Source organism: Ixodes scapularis, unplaced genomic scaffold, assembly GCF_016920785.2.
Source record: "Ixodes scapularis isolate PalLabHiFi unplaced genomic scaffold, ASM1692078v2 PGA_scaffold9__187_contigs__length_104089568, whole genome shotgun sequence".
In the NCBI taxonomy this organism is placed as follows: domain Eukaryota; kingdom Metazoa; phylum Arthropoda; class Arachnida; order Ixodida; family Ixodidae; genus Ixodes; species Ixodes scapularis.
In genome coordinates, this window is record NW_024609884.1 from 88,132,926 (window position 1) to 88,150,531 (window position 17,606).

At 50.0% G+C, this 17,606-nt stretch overlaps 2 protein-coding genes and 1 non-coding gene across 5 annotated transcripts; 2 read left to right on the forward strand and 1 right to left on the reverse strand.

The window, feature by feature from the left end:
- Nucleotides 1-543: 543 nt before the first annotated feature.
- Nucleotides 544-5,396, reverse strand: LOC115328039. Of its 3 annotated transcripts, none has more exons than XM_040205321.2 (4): nt 5,185-5,389; nt 3,952-4,061; nt 1,558-1,730; nt 544-1,269 (listed from the first exon to the last, which is right to left on the reverse strand). In XM_040205321.2, exons 2-4 carry the CDS (start codon nt 3,971-3,973, stop codon nt 751-753), a joined length of 714 nt encoding a protein of 237 aa, XP_040061255.1. In that variant the 5' UTR covers nt 3,974-4,061; nt 5,185-5,389; the 3' UTR covers nt 544-750. The 3 variants fall into 3 exon arrangements, 2 of the variants coding, with proteins under 2 accessions (XP_040061255.1, XP_040061254.1); XM_040205320.2 differs by having other exon boundaries at nt 3,952-4,126; XR_005797877.2 differs by lacking the exon at nt 1,558-1,730 and having other exon boundaries at nt 5,185-5,396.
- A 149-nt stretch (nt 5,397-5,545) lies between these two features.
- LOC8032696 (histone-lysine N-methyltransferase SETD1B-A) lies at nt 5,546-8,394 on the forward strand. Its single transcript, XM_029989107.4, has one exon. It carries the CDS (start codon nt 6,387-6,389, stop codon nt 8,301-8,303), a length of 1,917 nt encoding a protein of 638 aa, XP_029844967.1. The 5' UTR covers nt 5,546-6,386; the 3' UTR covers nt 8,304-8,394.
- Nucleotides 8,395-13,043: 4,649 nt separating this feature from the next.
- Trnas-gga lies at nt 13,044-13,116 on the forward strand. Its single transcript has one exon. It is a non-coding gene; the product is annotated as a tRNA-Ser (tRNA).
- Nucleotides 13,117-17,606: the final 4,490 nt, after the last annotated feature.

The following is a 17,606-nucleotide window of genomic DNA, read 5'->3' on the forward strand; positions in this document are numbered from 1 at the left end:
TTAGTAAGGAAATAGACGCCGCACGAGCATAATTTTTCGATTTGTGGGATGCTAAGATCTTGTAGAATGAGTTCTCACTAAAAACAAATGATCTCAAAAACGTCTTTAGTGCACCTTTAATCAGTATTGATTTTATGCCCCCCAACCACGTCTCCTGGTTGTTCTCGGACCATGAGGACCGACATGATGAAAAGAGCAGCAATTGATAATGGGACCAAAGGCGACCCGATGACTGGACTGGCAATGACCAACCAGATGACAACCAAACTGCCGAATACAGAAAAGACGAGAACATAGTCGATGACTGCCTCCCTAGAAGCAATAGAGCATGTAACCGCACAACAACTGAACCATGTCGGTCAGCTTGTCAGTTCCATTGCCTCACCACCACACATATGACATTCTACTGTAGCTTCCACCGCCCATCTTTGTGCATACGTGTTCTTTGCAGGAATTACCACTGACGAACCACTGTCATGTACTTCTCAAGGTTGTAGCGTTCGACTTCCGCCGTCCGCCGCAGGTGGTCAATTAGACGACTCGTTCCTTGGGGTCAAGCGGGGTTTATTACCATGACTCGGGGATTCCGACCTAGCCAAGACTCGGGGCAGCAACTACTGTCGGCCGCACAGGCCATCCCTTTTAAGCCCGTGGGTATGCTGTGAGCACCCGGAGCCGCCCCCCCGCTAGTTGCCTAGTTGCCGTTTGGCCGCCGTGTGGCGGGCCGAGCGCCCCACACCTCCCCCCCCCTTAGAGGTCGAGGTCTAAGATGGCCTCCTCGTGGGCTGGGTCGCGGAGCAGATCTGGGCGGAGTTGGCGGAGCACTCGGATGGCCTCTGCGACTTCCAACGGGCGGGGGGCTGCCGAAGGTGCAGCAGGAGATGGCGCGGCTCGGCGAGCCCAGTCCGCGGCGACGCGGGCTTGGTGCAAGGCGCCCGCCAGGTGGGTGGGGCGGTGCAGTTCCGGCACTCCGCAGACGGGGCACAGCAGGCGGCACTCCGCCTTGTTGTATACAGCCGCGGGCTCGTGCGGGTGCCGGTCCTCCAAAGTGTTGCCCCGGAAGGGCTCGGGGACGGTCTCCGGGGGCGTGCCGCACTTGGGCCGGGGCTGTTCCCTCCAGCGTAGCGCTGAGGCCCAGCCCACCGGACGGTCCTCCACCAGCACGGTCCAGGTTGCGACGGAGACACGCTCGCGGCGCGGCGGGAAGCGTGCCGCCAAGCGCCAAAAATGGAGAGCGTGGCGGACCCACTCTTGGTGGAAGTGATGATCCTGTGCAGGAAATACAGAACGGGCACAAATAGAAAAAGGACGAATTAACAGGTCTGGTTGTGATACGTCAAACAAGTTCGGAGGCACTCTCGAACAAAACGATCCCTTCGTGAAAACAAAGGGCAGACCCGCGGGAAGGAGATGGGGGGACGAACCGTCTGGTCAAGATCACCGACGACGGACGACAGAGCCCCACGTTGGGCGCCAGATGTAGTGTTAGACTTCCGCCGTCCGTCGCAGGTGATCAATCAGACGACTCGTTCCTTGGGGTCAAGCGGGGTTTATTACCATGACTCGGGGATCCCGACCTGGCCAAGACTCGGGGCAGCAACTACTGTCAGCCGCACAGGCCATCCCTTTTAAGCCCGTGGATATGCCGTGGGCACCGGGAGCCGCCCCCCCGCTAGTCGCCGTTTGGCCGCTGTGTGGTGGGCCGAGCGCCCCACAAGGTGTCGCAGTAACTGTGGCAATTCACATTGAGAAATGATGAGTACACGATTGGACCATTGAAATGGAACGGCTGCAGTGATGGTACATGGTTTCCTGCCACAGTGAGAAGCTCCTGTGACTTGATGAAATCAAGTCTTATTTTCATTGTAGAAACACAAGTAGAAAATCTAGCTTATCGGACGGTTCCTCCACCCAGGGCCGTAACCAGGGGGGGGGTTAGGGGGTTCTGACCCCCCCCGAAATTTTTTTCTGGGTACGGCCCTGGTCGGTGCACTTGCAGCCAGCCAATTTTAATCTCCACCTCTGCGCATGCACAGTGGCGCCGGTCGGCTACCGGATACCAAACCGGGACCGGTTCTCCGGTTTGCTGCAACTCTCCATTATATGCCACCGATGCACATGATTCGTAGGCGAAAATAAGACAATAGACACTTTCAAAATGGCCGCCGTTGTCCACGAAAACCCCCCCCGAAATTTTTTTCTGGGTACGGCCCTGCCTCCACCTGTTCTACAAATGCTGCTGTTCCCAAAAATTAATGTCACTGCTTACACATTTTCGAAAAATCAGAGATGACGGACGAAAAAGGAAACGATGGGAGAATCACAAAATGTCTCAATATCAATCTCCATGTCGAAACGTTTTGTGTTTGTCCCTTTTTTTGTCTCCGGTTTTTAAAAATGTATAACATAAACCATAAACCAGGCGTTCTCAAACTTTTTGGTCCCACAAAACCCAAAGAAGCCTAAAAAATTGTTCCAAACCCCCCCCCCCCCCCCCCTCCATATTTGCCGACCGAGAAGCAACACGAGGACAATCGTAGGCAATTTTGCTTGTGTTGCTTCTCATACATACCCACCATATCAATCGCGATGTCAGTACAAAGTGAAATGAAGGCGCTTTGCACGGTCCTGCTGCGCATCCCGCGGCGGGGGAGAGGGGGTGTGCAATTTCGGTGTTTGCGGAACCCATGGGACCAGCTCGCAGAACCTCCCCCCGTGTTCCGAGGAACCCAGTTTGAGAACCCCTGAACCAGCTCACCTGTCTACTCACTCCATGTTTAATATCACTGCTACACTTTATTTTTTATTTTTCATGTGCTTGTCAGTTTTAATGGTACCCCAGAACAAAATAGCGAGTATGATGGACAAACAGACGAAGCAGAGTGGCAAATGAATTTCTCATTGCAGAAGACACAAGGTCAGTTGAAATTCACACACGTCTAAAGATTATGTATAAAGATGGTTAATTACTCGGTGACAATCATTCAAGAAGCTGAAATGACCACTGGAGACAAGCGTCAAAGTCACAACGTCGGTTACAATGGACGAGCGTTGGATAAATACAATGGGGAGTTTTCATATACTGTAAAACCCTTAATGTTCGCGAGCCCTCAATTTTCGCGAATTTCACGAATTGAAGAATTCGCAAAATTTAAGGGCATGCGAAAATTCGCGAAATTTAGTGGTCGCGATTATGTCATCTGTGACATATTCGCGAAAAAATAGGGGCCGCGAAAATAGAGGGTTTTACAGTATTGTTCTGGCCGTTCCGCAACACAGACAGCTACCAACTGCTCTCCCCTGAACTACATTCCTCAGTTATTCCCGGACCATGAGAACCGACACGATGACGACAGCTGCAACCGATACCAAGACGAGGACGGCCTGCACTTTCAGCTACTGAACCGACGATCAACCAGCTGACAACCAAATGAGGAAGAACACAGATGAGAACAGATTTCACGACTGCCTTGTTAGAGGCAATGAAGCCGCCAATGAAATGATGCCAGTCATTCAATTCAACCCAATTAGGAAACAACAGATACATTGTTGAGGAAACATCGCAAGAGCAATTGTCCACAAAATGCCAGTGTCAGCGAAACATTTGTCAAAGAAAAGTTGTCCACGAGATGCATTTCCACAAAACGCGTTTTAACAAAACAATACAGACCCCTATTTTTATATCTCTGCCTTTATATTCATGATATCTGTGTATGGGGGGTTTCTTCAACAGAGGTACTACCTATGTCCGGTAATATTTTGAATGATCCAGGAATGACTTCTGCTTTTTGTGGCCCCGGAGATCGGTTGCTTCTTACGTCCTCTAACTTTACCCGTCGGGCTGCTGATGAGCCCTATTTTGGGGCATCTGCCATACTCCAATGAGAGAGTGACACAATACAGTGAACAAACTTACACACTTCTTCCACTAAATGTACAAGTGGAACTTACAGCAAGGTGGAAGGCAATGCATCCAGACGTTCCTGCCCGATACAGGAACTCTGCGTTTTGGCCCCGGGCGGGTGCGACCCAAATTGAAGGGCGGGAAGCGACGGGCTGTCCTGTGATGACAGGGAATGATCATGTCTAGGGTGACCACCTTCCTGCAGGCGAAATGCAGGACACCCTAACCGGGGAGGGAGGTGGGGGGGTAAGGGTAAGGGGTAAGAGGACGACGGCAATTTCACGACTCAAGAAATAAGTATTAAAAAAAATTAACCATCCCGCACACCCCGATATCCTGTGCAGTCCGAAAGCATATTATACACCTGAAAATTGTGTGGCAGCAATTAAGCTAAAATAATTTTCAATCACAGTGATATACTTTTGTGTAATTGTAATGGTACATATTTTATTATGAGTGCCTAAGTTGAAAACATATAAATCGACTGCAGCAGACCCCAATGCATGAAAGGGAAATAAGAAACAGTAAATCTTTTGCGACTTATTGTTTCCTGTCGATATATACTAAATATATATATACTAATATATACTCTTATACTAACATGGTCTTGCACAAAATCAGAACCTTATGCTCTTGTTTTTACGACCCGTGTGAGTTGCAGGTTTTTTGGCTTGTGTGACCGTCTTCACCAAAAAAAGCTTTCCGATAACAACCCTTTCGCATGACACAGTATGATTTGCACATAATTACAATAGTTAATTTTTTCAAAATTTGGAGGGAAATTTTCGCTCGCAATATTTTGCCATCAAGGGTAGAGGCACAACGGCACATGCGCGTCTGACTCCTGCAAGAACAACGGTCGCTTCCCGCGGTGCTTGTATAGAAAATGGCATACCTCCAAGATTCACGTTTATCAGCGACCTCCGCGCCATCTCCGCGCAACCCCGTGGCCCGTTCTTCGGAAGCACCATAATTTGCGTGGTCGAATGCTACGACAATGTGAAATGCGGGACATTTTAAAGATTTTGGTATTTCTTGCGGGACGCGGGACACGAGCCCTCAATGCGGGACAGTCCCGCGAGTCGCGGGACGGGTGGTCACCCTAGTCATGTCTCAAAACGAGACATCTTAGTCGTAATCGGAGAAATGAGATTGCGTCTCGCCATTATGCGAAAAGCAGCTCAAGCGTGCGCTTAAAATAAAAACTGTCTCGGTGGCTGTCATTGATGAATTCTATTTCGCTAATATCGGTTATGTTCCTTACTAAAAAAAAAACTTACTGGGTCCAAGCTACTGGATTTGCTGTTATATGAACTGGATCGCCACCTCGAAAGCAGAGCCAGCTCAAGAGGCGAAGCGTCTCGCCGGCTCCTGAGGGCTACCCCCTCGGGTCTTGTCGGTAATTTAAACAAGCGCAGTCGCGAGAATTCCCCCGACGTCTCACGACGCTGCACACAGCCGCACGGCACTGTGACTAGGAGCCACCATTTTTAACTGTGGCTCGTCTTGGCTTTAGCCAACTTCTCATCACGAATCCTCCTTGGAGGGAGGGAGGGGGAGGGGGAGGGAGAAAGGGAGGGGTTTGGGCTGCCGCTGCAGCGACCAAGCCAACAAAGACGCGCGAACCAGAGATTTGTCATAGATATCAATGGGATAAACAAACATGAATAATGACGGTGACGGCAACCCGCCCTAAACCCGACACCCACGACCTGTGATTATAAAGTGAACGAAGTGAACACGACCCGTTGCTAAAAATCCTAAAAAAAAAAACGAAAAACCAAAAGCGATTTTTCCCCTTGCAGCCTTTTGTAACTATCACCAAGCAGTGTAGGATATCGTCAGAATCACCATCATAGACACAGGTCACAACTCATAACTGCTTCATGCCAACGAGTTTCAAGTGGTTCTCGCCAGTTACGCCAGGTAACGCAAGCTGACGCCTACTTCAATTAAAAAGGACAACAATTTGTGCATCCACTCTAAACAAAGCGGGTCGGAAACAGTAGGGAAAAAAAAAAAAAAGGCAGGCCTTGTTGCTAGTGTGTGAGCGCCACTGCGCGGGAGCTGAACCTGAACTCCTTCCTTTTAGTCACTTGGAACAATTCCCGAATTGATCGATTGGGAAGTTTATCGTCGGTGGGTTCGTACAAAGCATCTTCCATTTGCGAGCACGCGGAAGAAGGTATCTGCACAGCCCGCGTTTCGTGATCGGCTGAGCGCGATCAAATGGGAACTGGGGGAACTGTCACTCGCTTCGCACGGTTCGCGCCGCTCTGTGATGAATGAGACGATGTTCGCGAGGAGCGAAGGTCCAGCGCCCTGTGGCAAGGCGTTCGCGCGCAGAGGGGTCGGGGGCCCACAGCGGCTCCGGGGACATGTGGCGTGAGATGTTCTGAGACGCGCTTCCGAGCCTGCGATGGGCAGCGAGGGCCCATTGTAGCAGCGCCCGCGACTCCAGCCAGCGCCGCCGTGTGTCGTCATGATGGCCTGCCCCAAAGTGATCCTCTCCAAGAGCACGGCGGGCGGGATGTCAGCGGGTGGCCCGCTGGGGCAGCAGCCCGTGGCCCTGCATGCGTCCGCCTTCTGCCCCATCGGCAGCCTGGACTTGAACCGGGTCGTGGGCCCACCTCTGGCCAATTACACCATGTCCTACGTGCAGCCTACGCTCCTCAGCACCGGCCCGAGCTACCCGAGCAAATACGACGTGTTCCAGGTCCCTGGGGGCACGCTGGTGGTCCCGCGAAGCGCGCAAGTGCCCAGCTACCTGGCGCCCCAGCAGCTGCTCTACTCTCCGCTGCAGCCCCCGCTGCAGCCCCCGCACCCGTCGCACTATGCATTTCTGAACAACTCGCTGATGCCGTTCAGCCTGCCCGAACAACCGCAATTCCCGTCATTCATGAACAACACTTTGGTGCCCAGCTACCCAAGTCCCCCAGCCAGCGAGCCTTTGCTGCCGTCGTACGGCTCGCTTCACACGAACGACGTGTATCTGAGCAACGGCCCAACGTCCCTCGTGCAGCCGTCGGACCCCTACTCCAAGCTGTACCCGTTGGTCGAGAGCAAACCCGCGCTGGCAGCCCTCGAGGCACCCAGTTACGCACCCCCACCACTCGAGAATGTGCTCGCGGATGCCAGCAGCCAGGTCTCCTTTTCGACCAGCGGACCCTACACGAGGCCCGAGTCACTGCCCTTCCCCAAGACAGGCCTGCCAGCACCCAGACCCATCCTGCCGTGGCCCAAAGAGGTGCCCTCGATGCTCTCGCCGCCCATGACAAGGCTGCCGGAGTCGGAAGGGGGCTTCTCGATGGGCAGCTTGCGGGCCGAACCGGAGCTGCCCCTCTGCCATGCCGAGGAGACCCGACTCTGCTTTGGCTCGCCACCCCTGTCAGCTTCATCACTCTCGAGCCTGGACAATGCCAGCATGCTGGATGCCCCCAGGGTCCTACTTGCCGACGAACCTTCTTCCAATACCCACGAGCCCAGCACCTACGAACCCTTGCCCAGCACCTACGAGCCTTTGCCCGCCACCTACGAGCCGGATCCCAACAGCTTTGAGTCCTCATCCAGCACCTGTGAGACCTCATTAAACACATACGAGTTGCAAGAGGAACAACAACTCAAAGAAACCTGTTTGCCTCCGACGGAATCCATTGCGGTGGACAGAGTGAGGGACGTCTATGCCTTCGAAGCCAACTCGGACGAGGAGAGCGGTGCATTGCGACTCAAGTTTCAGAAGCGACACGAAGACAAGTTGGCCAAGTACTGCTACGGGGGCAGCGCCCGAACCCAGCCATTGAGGCGCCGCGGGGGGCACGACATGTTTGACTTTTTATCATCGGTGCATCGCAAAGCCCCCACGGCGGAACCTGTCTGCCGGGACGAGGAGACGGAGGAGAGTGGCCAGCGGCGACGAGGCATCCAGGACAAAGAACTGGCCACCATCATCAGCTTCCACTGCCTGAAGGACAGTGCTAAGGCCACAGTTGGAGTCTACCGCTCACTCATCCACGGGCGGGGGCTCTACTCTAAGCGCAACATAGATGCAGGCGAGATGGTGATTGAGTACGCGGGACAGGTGGTACGGTCGGTCCTGACAGACAAGCGGGAACGGCTCTACGAGAGTCGAGGCATCGGTTGCTACATGTTCCGCATGGACGAGGACCAAGTGGTGGATGCCACGACGCACGGCAATGCAGCTCGTTTCATCAACCACTCGTGCGACCCCAACTGCTATTCCAAGGTGATTGCAGTGTTTGGCCAGAAGCACATCATCATTTATGCACTCCGCAAGATCTACAAGGGCGAGGAACTCACATACGACTACAAGTTCCCGAAGGAAGAGGTGAAGATCCCATGCTCGTGTGGTGCCCGCCGATGCCGCAAGTTCCTCAACTGACCAAGGTGCCTTTTCCCCTTTCCATGTGTTCCAGAGACTCCTTCCTGATGTACATAGCTTTGATGTGGCAGTAAAGTTTCTGCAAAAAGGCTCCACAGCTGCTTTATTGGGTTGCTGTGACGGCTTTGCATTGGGAGGCAAAAGAGCTATCCTGTAGTTGGCACAATTTTCCAGAGGTCTATCCTTTTACTGTCTAGCATTGTCTTCCTTTCATGTAAATGTGCCATAATTGTTCCTGTATTAGCAGTGTGGCGCACTTGGAGGAACAAGTCCGCATAATTTTGTTGACCTTACTGCATGGATATTGTTATTGTTGAATTACGACATCAAGCATTGTTTGCTTTTGATTTGTTCTTACACAATGTCTCTATACCCATTTAAAGCTGTCCCATCTTGGCATGCAATGGACCTGAAACATTGTCCAGGCATGTTTTAGTGAGGCGAAAATTTTTTTCATCAAACTCGTTACCTTTTGGTAGTTGGAACCAGCATTTTTTTATCCTGCAATATCATCTAATTTATGGTGGTTAATTTATGGTAGTGTTAGTGCTTGCAGGATCTGGCATGCATCATCCACAGAGTTAATATAATAATCTAGAGACAAAAGTATGCATTCCAGCAGTTTCAGAATGGCAGGACATGAACACAAACATCGGTGGTCCCGCTGGGCCCAGATCACTGGTGACGCTTTAATATACAGAGTGAGGCCGTAAGGACCATCACATTTGGCACACCTTGCATAATTCGAATTTCAAACACACATTTCTGAAACTGCATGTGTACATTGTTTTGCAACAAGTTTTATGTCTAATTTTCTTGAAGCTCAACTCCAAGATGGTGAAATATTAAAAATAAAGCAAAAACGGCGGCCGTGTATTTTTTATGTCATATAGCAGCCTGTTTGTCATCTGCTCACTGGCTTGCAAGCTCGTTCCCGGGTGGCTTGCTCAATGCAAGAACACAGAACGCCTAGTAGAGGCTGGCGATGAGTAGGATAATCGCAGGAAAGAATAATTTTAATTAAATATATGAACGGTGACCAACTGGGAGAAAGCTCGCAAACCAGGGCAGACGACGAACATCTGGTATGAGACAAAGAAAATGTATGGTCGCCGTTTTTACACTTCTTTTAATATTTTGCCACCTCTGAGTGTAGCTCCAAAAAAAATCAACGTAAAACTCTTTGCAAAACAATGTTTGCGTGCTTAGTTTCAAGATGTACGATAAGAATTTGAATTTTGCAAGGCTTACCAAATGTGCTGGTCTTTACGGCCTCACCCTGTACACAGAGCCGTATATAGAAAGAGTTCGGTCATTATTCGGGAAGTATAGGAGTCAAACGAGGAGGCACCAGTGGCCGAAAGTGGGCTGGCTGCGCTCCAGGGCATCTTCACAAATTCAAATGTGGCCAACCAGAAGCTGCGAATAATGCCCTGGCGGTGGTCGCGAGAAACAAAATGAACAAGTGTGTCGGAGTAACTCTCAGTGACTGAAAAAGTAGTGCACGTGATGTTTCGATCACGGTCACGCAAAATGGTGGAAGATGTATAAAGATATAGAAGATATAAAAAGCGTGCGTGACTAGCAGAACAATTGACAATTCGTATGCCAGGCGCTGAGGGCTAGGCATCTGCCATCCGAGCAAAACACAGACTGGCACATTTGTTTCTTACATCTTTTTGCATGATAATAATCGAATCATCACGTGCAGCATATTTTCAACCATGAAGAGTTGTTGCATTTAACTCTTACGCATATATTAAAACCGCTTCTTGCTACCGCCGCTAGGAGATTATTTTTGGTTTCTGGTTGGCCAAGAGAGCATGTCCAGCCCTCTATCTGCGTCTGGTGCACGCCCTGGCTCTGCCCGCTCCTCCCATTGACCAAACTCTCTCTGTATAGACCAACACGCGGCTCTGACGTCACGCCTCTGTGGTGGCGCTGCTGTCGGCATAGCGCATGCGCAGTTTCTTCGTCTCACGCGAATCTGGTTTCTGCGCACGCGCAGTGCCCACACCTGGTGTGGGCAAACGCGGGCTGGTTTATAAACAGCGTGTCAGTCTATACGGCTTTGCCTGTACACAAAGAGGCAGGAGAATCTCATTTGTAAGGCCTGCCTATTGTTTTTCTAGCTTCATTTTGTACTTCTTCAGTGGAAACACCTGCGTTGTGCACTGTGTACGAAGAAATAAAGCGAACAAGTGCGCGAACAACTTCAAGTCGTCTCGGCAGTGCAAACACACCCAACCTATCGTCTGCTTTCTTTTTCCGCTCTTCTATCAATCTCTTTCTCTCACACTATGGCCTTAGTTGTCCCTGTGCCATTAAACTTGCAATCATTCTTTCTCTCAGGACCACCGATGTCAGCACTTATGATTTGCTGCGTTCTGATTTCGTGCACCATGGTACAAAGTTTCAAGAAAGGGTTCTTTCCAAGCTAGATAAAATGATAAAGAAACTTTATCATGATGTCGCCATTGGGAGGAGCCTCATCTCTATTGCCGGCAAACTCTACTGGGAGACAACTCCATCGAGGCACGTTGATGACATCGACTAAGAGTGATGATTGAGTTCAAACATGGTCAAGATTTTGTACCCAAAAATGTCCCTTGAGGGAAATACGAAACACCACAGGCGGAGAGTTGTAAAAGCAAAATTTTTAAGTACCCAAAATGTAAAACTTGGTAAAATTCGAATAAAATTACCTGTGTTACGTTTAGGTCGCATCAATTATGTCTTTTTACATAAGTGACACAATTTAGGTAATCGCGACACATTAGGTGTATCGTGATTGCAATGAAACATGGCCAAGGAGGGTGTGGCCTTATGGTCACTATTAAGGGTCTGCATCAAGTGACTTTCTTTACGTCTAGTCAAAAAAATGTCAAAGTGGAAACGCCCCCGGCCGGACGAATGGTAGTTCCTAAATTCTATTTCAGTTGGTAGGTTTTACGCAGTTATGGAGCAGATTGGGGGGGGGGGGGAGCGTGGAGCCAGCCGAACAGACATCAACACAGCACCGCTGGAACAAGAGTTAATTTAACCCTTTGTGTGACAAGGGGTCATTTATTTCCTTTCTTTTTGGTTCATACTCCAGAGCATCTAAACAAACAATGGGCTCAGATTAGCAGCGACAGCGTGCAACAAACAAGGACAAAAGGGGAAGACACATTATGCGCTGTTGCTGCTAATATGAACTCTTATCACCAACTTGCCCAAGCTTCCATCTAAACCAGGGGTCGCCAAACTTTTTGGCTAAAGGGTCGGCTTAGCCATCTGTTGCGCTCTTGGGGGCCAAAAAGAAGAATAAATTATAAAAGAAGAAAAAGGAAGCAGATAAACCTAGATAAGCATTTAAACACCAAAATGAATGTTAGAGTAAGCATTAAAAGACCATAAGTGGATGAATATATGTACTTCAAATTGAAAATTAATATTCAGCTAATTATGACACTACACAACAGATTTGACAAAGAAAACTCAAGCGGCATAAATCAAAGCGCACGGGAATTTGGTGCATTCGCACATTGCAAAAGACTAATGAGAATGATAAACTGCTGTCGCCACGCGGATTCCCGAAGATGTGCATTAGCGTTTCGCGCAGCGGTTATATATAGGGTTTCCCAAGTCACCAGGCTCGATCTAAAATGGACCGTGAAAATCGACGCCTGCATATAGCAGTCCAAAACTTTTCGTCAAAGGTGTATTTCACAGGTCAATTTTTTCTTGCAAATATTACAAAGCGTAGCTCCCTTTTTGTAAAAAATAGGGCCAAAAAACTTGCCAGGGTCAACGGCGGACGGCAACGCAGACGACCGAGTTGAATAGCAGGGTGCCTTTGGCGCACGTGTTGACAGATGGCATTGGGAGCAGCGTCCAAAGGCAAAGCCGACCAGCGAGGTAGCGCCATTTATCAATACGAAAGCCAAACCCACCACGCTACTCGACTTGGTCGTCTGCGTCGCCACCCGCTGTTGGCCCTGGCAAGTTTCTTGGCCCTATTTTTTACAGAAAGAGAGCTACGCTTTGTAATTTTACAAGCAAAAACTAACCTGTGAAATACACCTTTGACGAAAAGTTTAGATTGCTAGGTGTAGGCATAAATCCCCCTTCTCCCTGGTGCAAGCAGATCGGGCACCTATAGTTGGACATTTACATGTATGTTTTAAAGGTCACGAAAGTGATGTTTTGGCATCTATCTGCACGCGATGCACAGAAAACGTAGTCACCTAGTTCTGTTTGTCCTTTGTCCCTCTTGTTCCCCTTCCCCAAGAATCATATTTCCGTCATTCTTGTCGAACTCGCTTGCACCTTTGCATTTAATTGCATTATAATCATAACCATAAAATGCAAGCCTTTCACCCTTGTTGGTGTCAGACCGGTGGCAGCTGATAAAACTTGTTTGCTCCACTGACGTCTAACCCCTGGTCAGCTCAGTTGGTAGAGTGCTCCACTGGAAATGGAGATATCCTGGGTTCGATAGCGGACCAGGCGGATTTTTTCGGTCGCGCTCTAGTCACCTAGCTGTGTTTGTCCTTTGTCCCTCTTGTTCTTCTTCTCCAGGAATCATCTTTGTCATTCTTGTCCAGCTCGCTTGCACCTTTGCATTTAATTGCATTACAATCATAACCATAAAATGCAAGCCTTTCACCCTTGTTGGTGTTAGACTGGGGCAGCTGATGCTGGAGCAGCTGATGCTGGGGCAGCTGATAAAACCTGCTTGCTCTACTGACGTCTAACCCCTGGTTGGCTCAGTTGGTAGAGCGCTCCACTGGAAATGGAGAGGTTTCGGGTTCGATACCCGGACCAGGCATCAATCGCGCACTGGACAAAGCCATTTCATTGTTGTGCATACATGTCGTACATACAGGGGCGACAACACCGTGCGCTTACCGCTTGGTGACATGGTACGACTGCGCGTCAAGAACGGTGTGGCAGGCCGAAGAACGGAACCGCAGCCGGCCGCGTGCGTCCACAGATCTTCAAGGCTGGTAGGAGCTTCCGTCCTTACGATAGCGTCCAAAGCGTGCACCCGCAAGCCGGCCGCGTGACGTAACACCTAGGGCATGTTCCAAAATTTACTCGATCCTACTCCAGGGTAAGGGTTTTGTACCTTGGCGTTCCAAAAGCTACCCGTGCCCAGCATTTTTCAATCTGTGTTGTCACGTGACACGACTCGCCGGAGTAACTCGGATTCATTTGGGTAAAATTTGGAACACAGCCCTAGCAACCGAAGTGCAGTGCACTGTGGTGCAGTGGGGGACAGCGGGGCTGGCCTACTTCGGCAACACCGGCGATGCGTTGCGAGTTGCGAGGCGCCGTCTACGGATGGCCCAAGGTGGGCTAATATTTTGTAATGAGCCACCAGCATACTGTCGTTGCAAGGCGGCGTGAACTAAGCGTGAACAGGAGGGGATCCTGGGGCAAAGGCAGCTTTGGCTGAAGCTGCGTGTGCGGCTCTGTGGCTCTGTGGCAATACAGAGCCATTTATTGGGAGAGTTTGGCCATACATTGGCTTGAATAGGCGAGCATCTCAGGGCCAATCACAGGCCTCGAAAGAGCCCCTAGCAGTGGTCGTGAGCTCTAAATATGTGACACGACTAATTTAAGCCGTTTTAGCGTCGCTAGAGTGATAAGGTTTAGCTCTCGATGACTGAAAACTTTCGGCATGTGAGGTTTTCGTCACGCCGATATTCATGTGTAGAATAAACGAACGTGCGCTCCAAACCAGGGCCGACTTGCTAGAAACAGCGTCTCCTTTCAGCTGAGACGGGGAAAGTAAGCACTGCTAAAGCCAGCGCACGAGCCGAGCGGGACTCCGCGTCTGATCTCTCAAGACGCTCGCGCGCCCCACCCTTTGCACTGTTTTCTTTCATACAGTCTCTGAGGCGCTGTTCTAGCAAGCCGGAGCAAACTGTCACCGATACTCCATCTCACAAACATCGGCAGTGCAGACAAAGGCATGGGCACGAGCGCGTGGCTTTGGAAAGTGCCTCCTGTGCACGAGTTCTCGTACAAACAGAAGCATTTCGCTGAGCTAGGCTCACAAGCCTGTGCCTTTGTGTTTACTGCTTTAAATGTTGTTTGCAATATTGTGACGTGGCGGTCTCCTGATTAGTCGACGCTGTGTCGTACCTTTAGTTTACGCTCTAACCGCGGGGAGATCTTTCGGCGCTGGCGGCGGCCTTTTCTCCGCCCATTGTCCAAACTCTCCTAATAAACGGCTCTGTGGCAATGTAAATAGCAGCGCCCCTAGCGGTTCAGACTTTCAACTCGTAGTTTCGGTTTCGCCGGGTTGTGCATCTGATGCCTGCTATGGTCTCTGCAGTCTCCGCACCCCCATTGGTCGCATCGTCGTGGATTGCTGCACACCATAGTTATTATAATGTATGCTTTTCATACTACTTCAGTGTACGCATTTTGTACATTATACATACATTATAATAACTCTATGCTGCACACTTAGGCTAGGCGCAATGCAGTAAGCACTCTTTTCTTCTTGTCGCTATATATCAGACACTGCGAATAAAGAAACAATTACGATTTTGCTAGCACGAAGAGCGAACGAAAACACCAGAACAAGTCAACGCAGGTCGACATACGCCAACGCCGTGCCAGCCAACATTGAAACTGCTCATAGACGCTGCATGCACGAGCAGTAACCCTCCTCGCTCACCACGAGTCGCCTCCCGTCGTTCGACGCGCCGGACGGCTGCTATGGTAACTGCAGTGCATTCTATGGAATACGTGGGAATATGTATGTTTCGAAGCGCAGCATCTAGATGGCGTTCCACCACACTCTATGGAACACACAGTGTGTAAACAAAAATCTAGATGGCGCTTCGAACGACGGGAGGCGGAGTGAGGGGGAGGGGGGGGTTATCTCCTTCCGCGGGACTTCTACAACTGAGGTAATCTATTTTTTTTTTTTTTATAGTAATGGTGGTGCCAGCTCGCTGCGTACATTTGTTTGCAACACTGATCTCTGTCTATTGCAGGGATTGCAGGTTGCAACACCATGATCAATGTGCAACACTGATCTCGATGTCAAATAAGACATATATATCAGTGGCAATGATCAGTGGTACAGTGTTTCAGTGGTTTGCAACCTCGAGAGCAGCCACTGAGACTAGTACTCCAGTTCTACAACACGTTTGTTTCGCCGATCGCTATTTTCAATCACGCTAATACGGTACATTACAAACCTCGCTGTACGAGAATGCGTCCAAGCGCAAACATGCACCTCTTGCTATGTCGCTCTGAGGAAATTGGCCACGGGAATGGTCATCCACTTTCGGTGTTTGCGTGCCCGTATTGTGGAATGTGCAGTTTCCTTAGGCATACGTCTTTCAGCCTCAACATTTCGTGTTTCATAAAGTTTGTGATTATAGTTTATCGGCAGCTGTTTCCCGTCCTGTGACTTCACACTCGTTAGGATCGCACTCTTGCTTCTCCAAGGGCAGTGGCGTAGCAACTTGTTTCTGAGTAGGGGGGGCAGACCAGACCTCCTCCCCCCTCCCCTCCCCCCCCCCCCCCCCCCCCCACCCCCCGGGGGTGGGGGGCGGTGCCCTTGGTATTCCTTGGGCGCCACCGACCAGTGTTTGCTCTGCCCAGTAGCAGTTGTTTGGGGGGAGGGGGCAAGCTTGCCCCCCCCCCCCCCCTCCTTCCCCTTCCCGGTTGGTACGCCCATGTGCAAGGGTATTATAACTTATAAAACAGGAATACTAGTCTCAGTGGGCGTTCTAGAGGTTGAAAACAAATGCACGGAGTGAGCTGGCACAGCGTTCGGCGTACGTCGATCTTCGGTCACTTGACTTCGCTGGCGCAGTGTTTTTGCTCGCTCCCCGTGCCAGCAAAATCGTAATTATTTCGTTATTCGCTGTGTCTCATATGTTGCGAAAAGAAGAAAATGGTACTTACTGTATCGCGCGTAAATGTAAAGCAATCCACGGCGGTGCGGAAACGATAGCAGACGACAGATACACAACCTGACGAAACTGAAAGCGAAACTACCCGTCGACATTGGCGTTAGCAGAAACTTTTCCAGGGGGTGCACGCTTACCCTCCCCCCCCCCCCCCCCTCCCCTTCCCCCCCGGGAATTTTGGCGATGTTGATTATTTTCAGCAAGTTTCCACCTTACTCTTTAGCTGCTTTCACGGCCGCGCCCTGGATTTTGGGATCATGCTTCCCGATCCCACGAGTGAAGCCACCGGACGGCCATCTTGCATATAAAAAAATTGCGTTTTTAAAGCGTTGCGGAGGCTGGCGTCAGCGTGCTGAAGACATATTTCCTACTTGTTCGTCATCATTCGCTGAAGAAGTTCTTTAAAACCCTTTCTAAGCCGTGAGAGTTGCCGTTTAGAACACGTGGAAATGTTTACGGAAGCGCAGTGCCGCAGAAACGAAGGCAGAACGCGTCGAAAGCAAATTTCGCTGGTCTCGCGGCGTAGTCAAAATTTTCTTGGCACGCCTTTTTTTTGTTTTTTGCCGTTTAAATTAGTTTTTTGTTTAATAACCATTTTGAATTTCCAGATACTAAATAGCATTTTGGGAACAGTAAATCCATGGTATTCAGAAAATGTAGTTGGTTTGGGTAGCTAACAAAACGCCGGAGTACCCTTTGACTGGTGTGGGTACAGCCCCCCCCCCCCCCCCCCCCTCCTGCACCCCCTCGAAATTCCAGGGGGGTGCATATTCTTGTGCCGCCTCCCCCTCTACCTTTCTACCCCCCTGTGTGATTAGCATTTCGATGGTACTTCAGCTGGCAAGGCTCCTTTTCTTTGCCCAGCTATGCTCCCTAGATGCCTCTTACCGCCGCGATATGCTTTGACCTCCTCATCCCACCAGCTTTTTAGTTTGTGTCTTCGTTTTTCTCAGCATTAAAAAAGCGATTTAATTGGGCTAAATTTTGCCTTTGGTAACGTCACAGTGTATGCGTGGTTTGTGTGAGTGCCACGTCTCGAGTAAGGCCTGCCTTGTTAAATCGCGCGTCTTGCTAAGGTGAAGACATCAGGCAGATGTTTCAGATTCTATTTTGGCAGCCAGGGCAGAGTTGAAGTCGTTTGGTTTTAGTGTTGGTGAGGACTTCTGCATTTCCACTAGAACCTCGCGCAAGAAACTGCTCGATTATGGGAAAGCTAGTAATCAGCAGTTTTCAATTCGCTACAATAAGTTGTACATTAACAGAAAAAGCTTCATCTATTGTCCCCCATCAGACAGTGCCTATGAGTTATACGCCAACAAGGAATCACCTGCTCACGCAAGTCAAAATTCGAGCAATGTTGTAGACAATGAAGTACCAT

Bases quoted from the DNA above. Each gene is read 5' to 3' on its own strand.
- LOC8032696 (XM_029989107.4), top strand. From the start codon at position 6,387: ATGATGGCCTGCCCCAAAGTGATCCTCTCCAAGAGCACGGCGGGCGGG.
- LOC115328039 (XM_040205320.2), bottom strand. From the start codon at position 4,084: ATGATCATTCCCTGTCATCACAGGACAGCCCGTCGCTTCCCGCCCTTC. The intron at 1,731-3,951 runs GTAAGTTCCACT...GAATTGCCACAG, and splicing joins GCATTGCCTTCCACCTTGCT to TTACTGCGACACCTTGTGGG. The intron at 1,270-1,557 runs GTAATAAACCCC...TTTCCTGCACAG, and splicing joins GTCGGGATCCCCGAGTCATG to GATCATCACTTCCACCAAGA.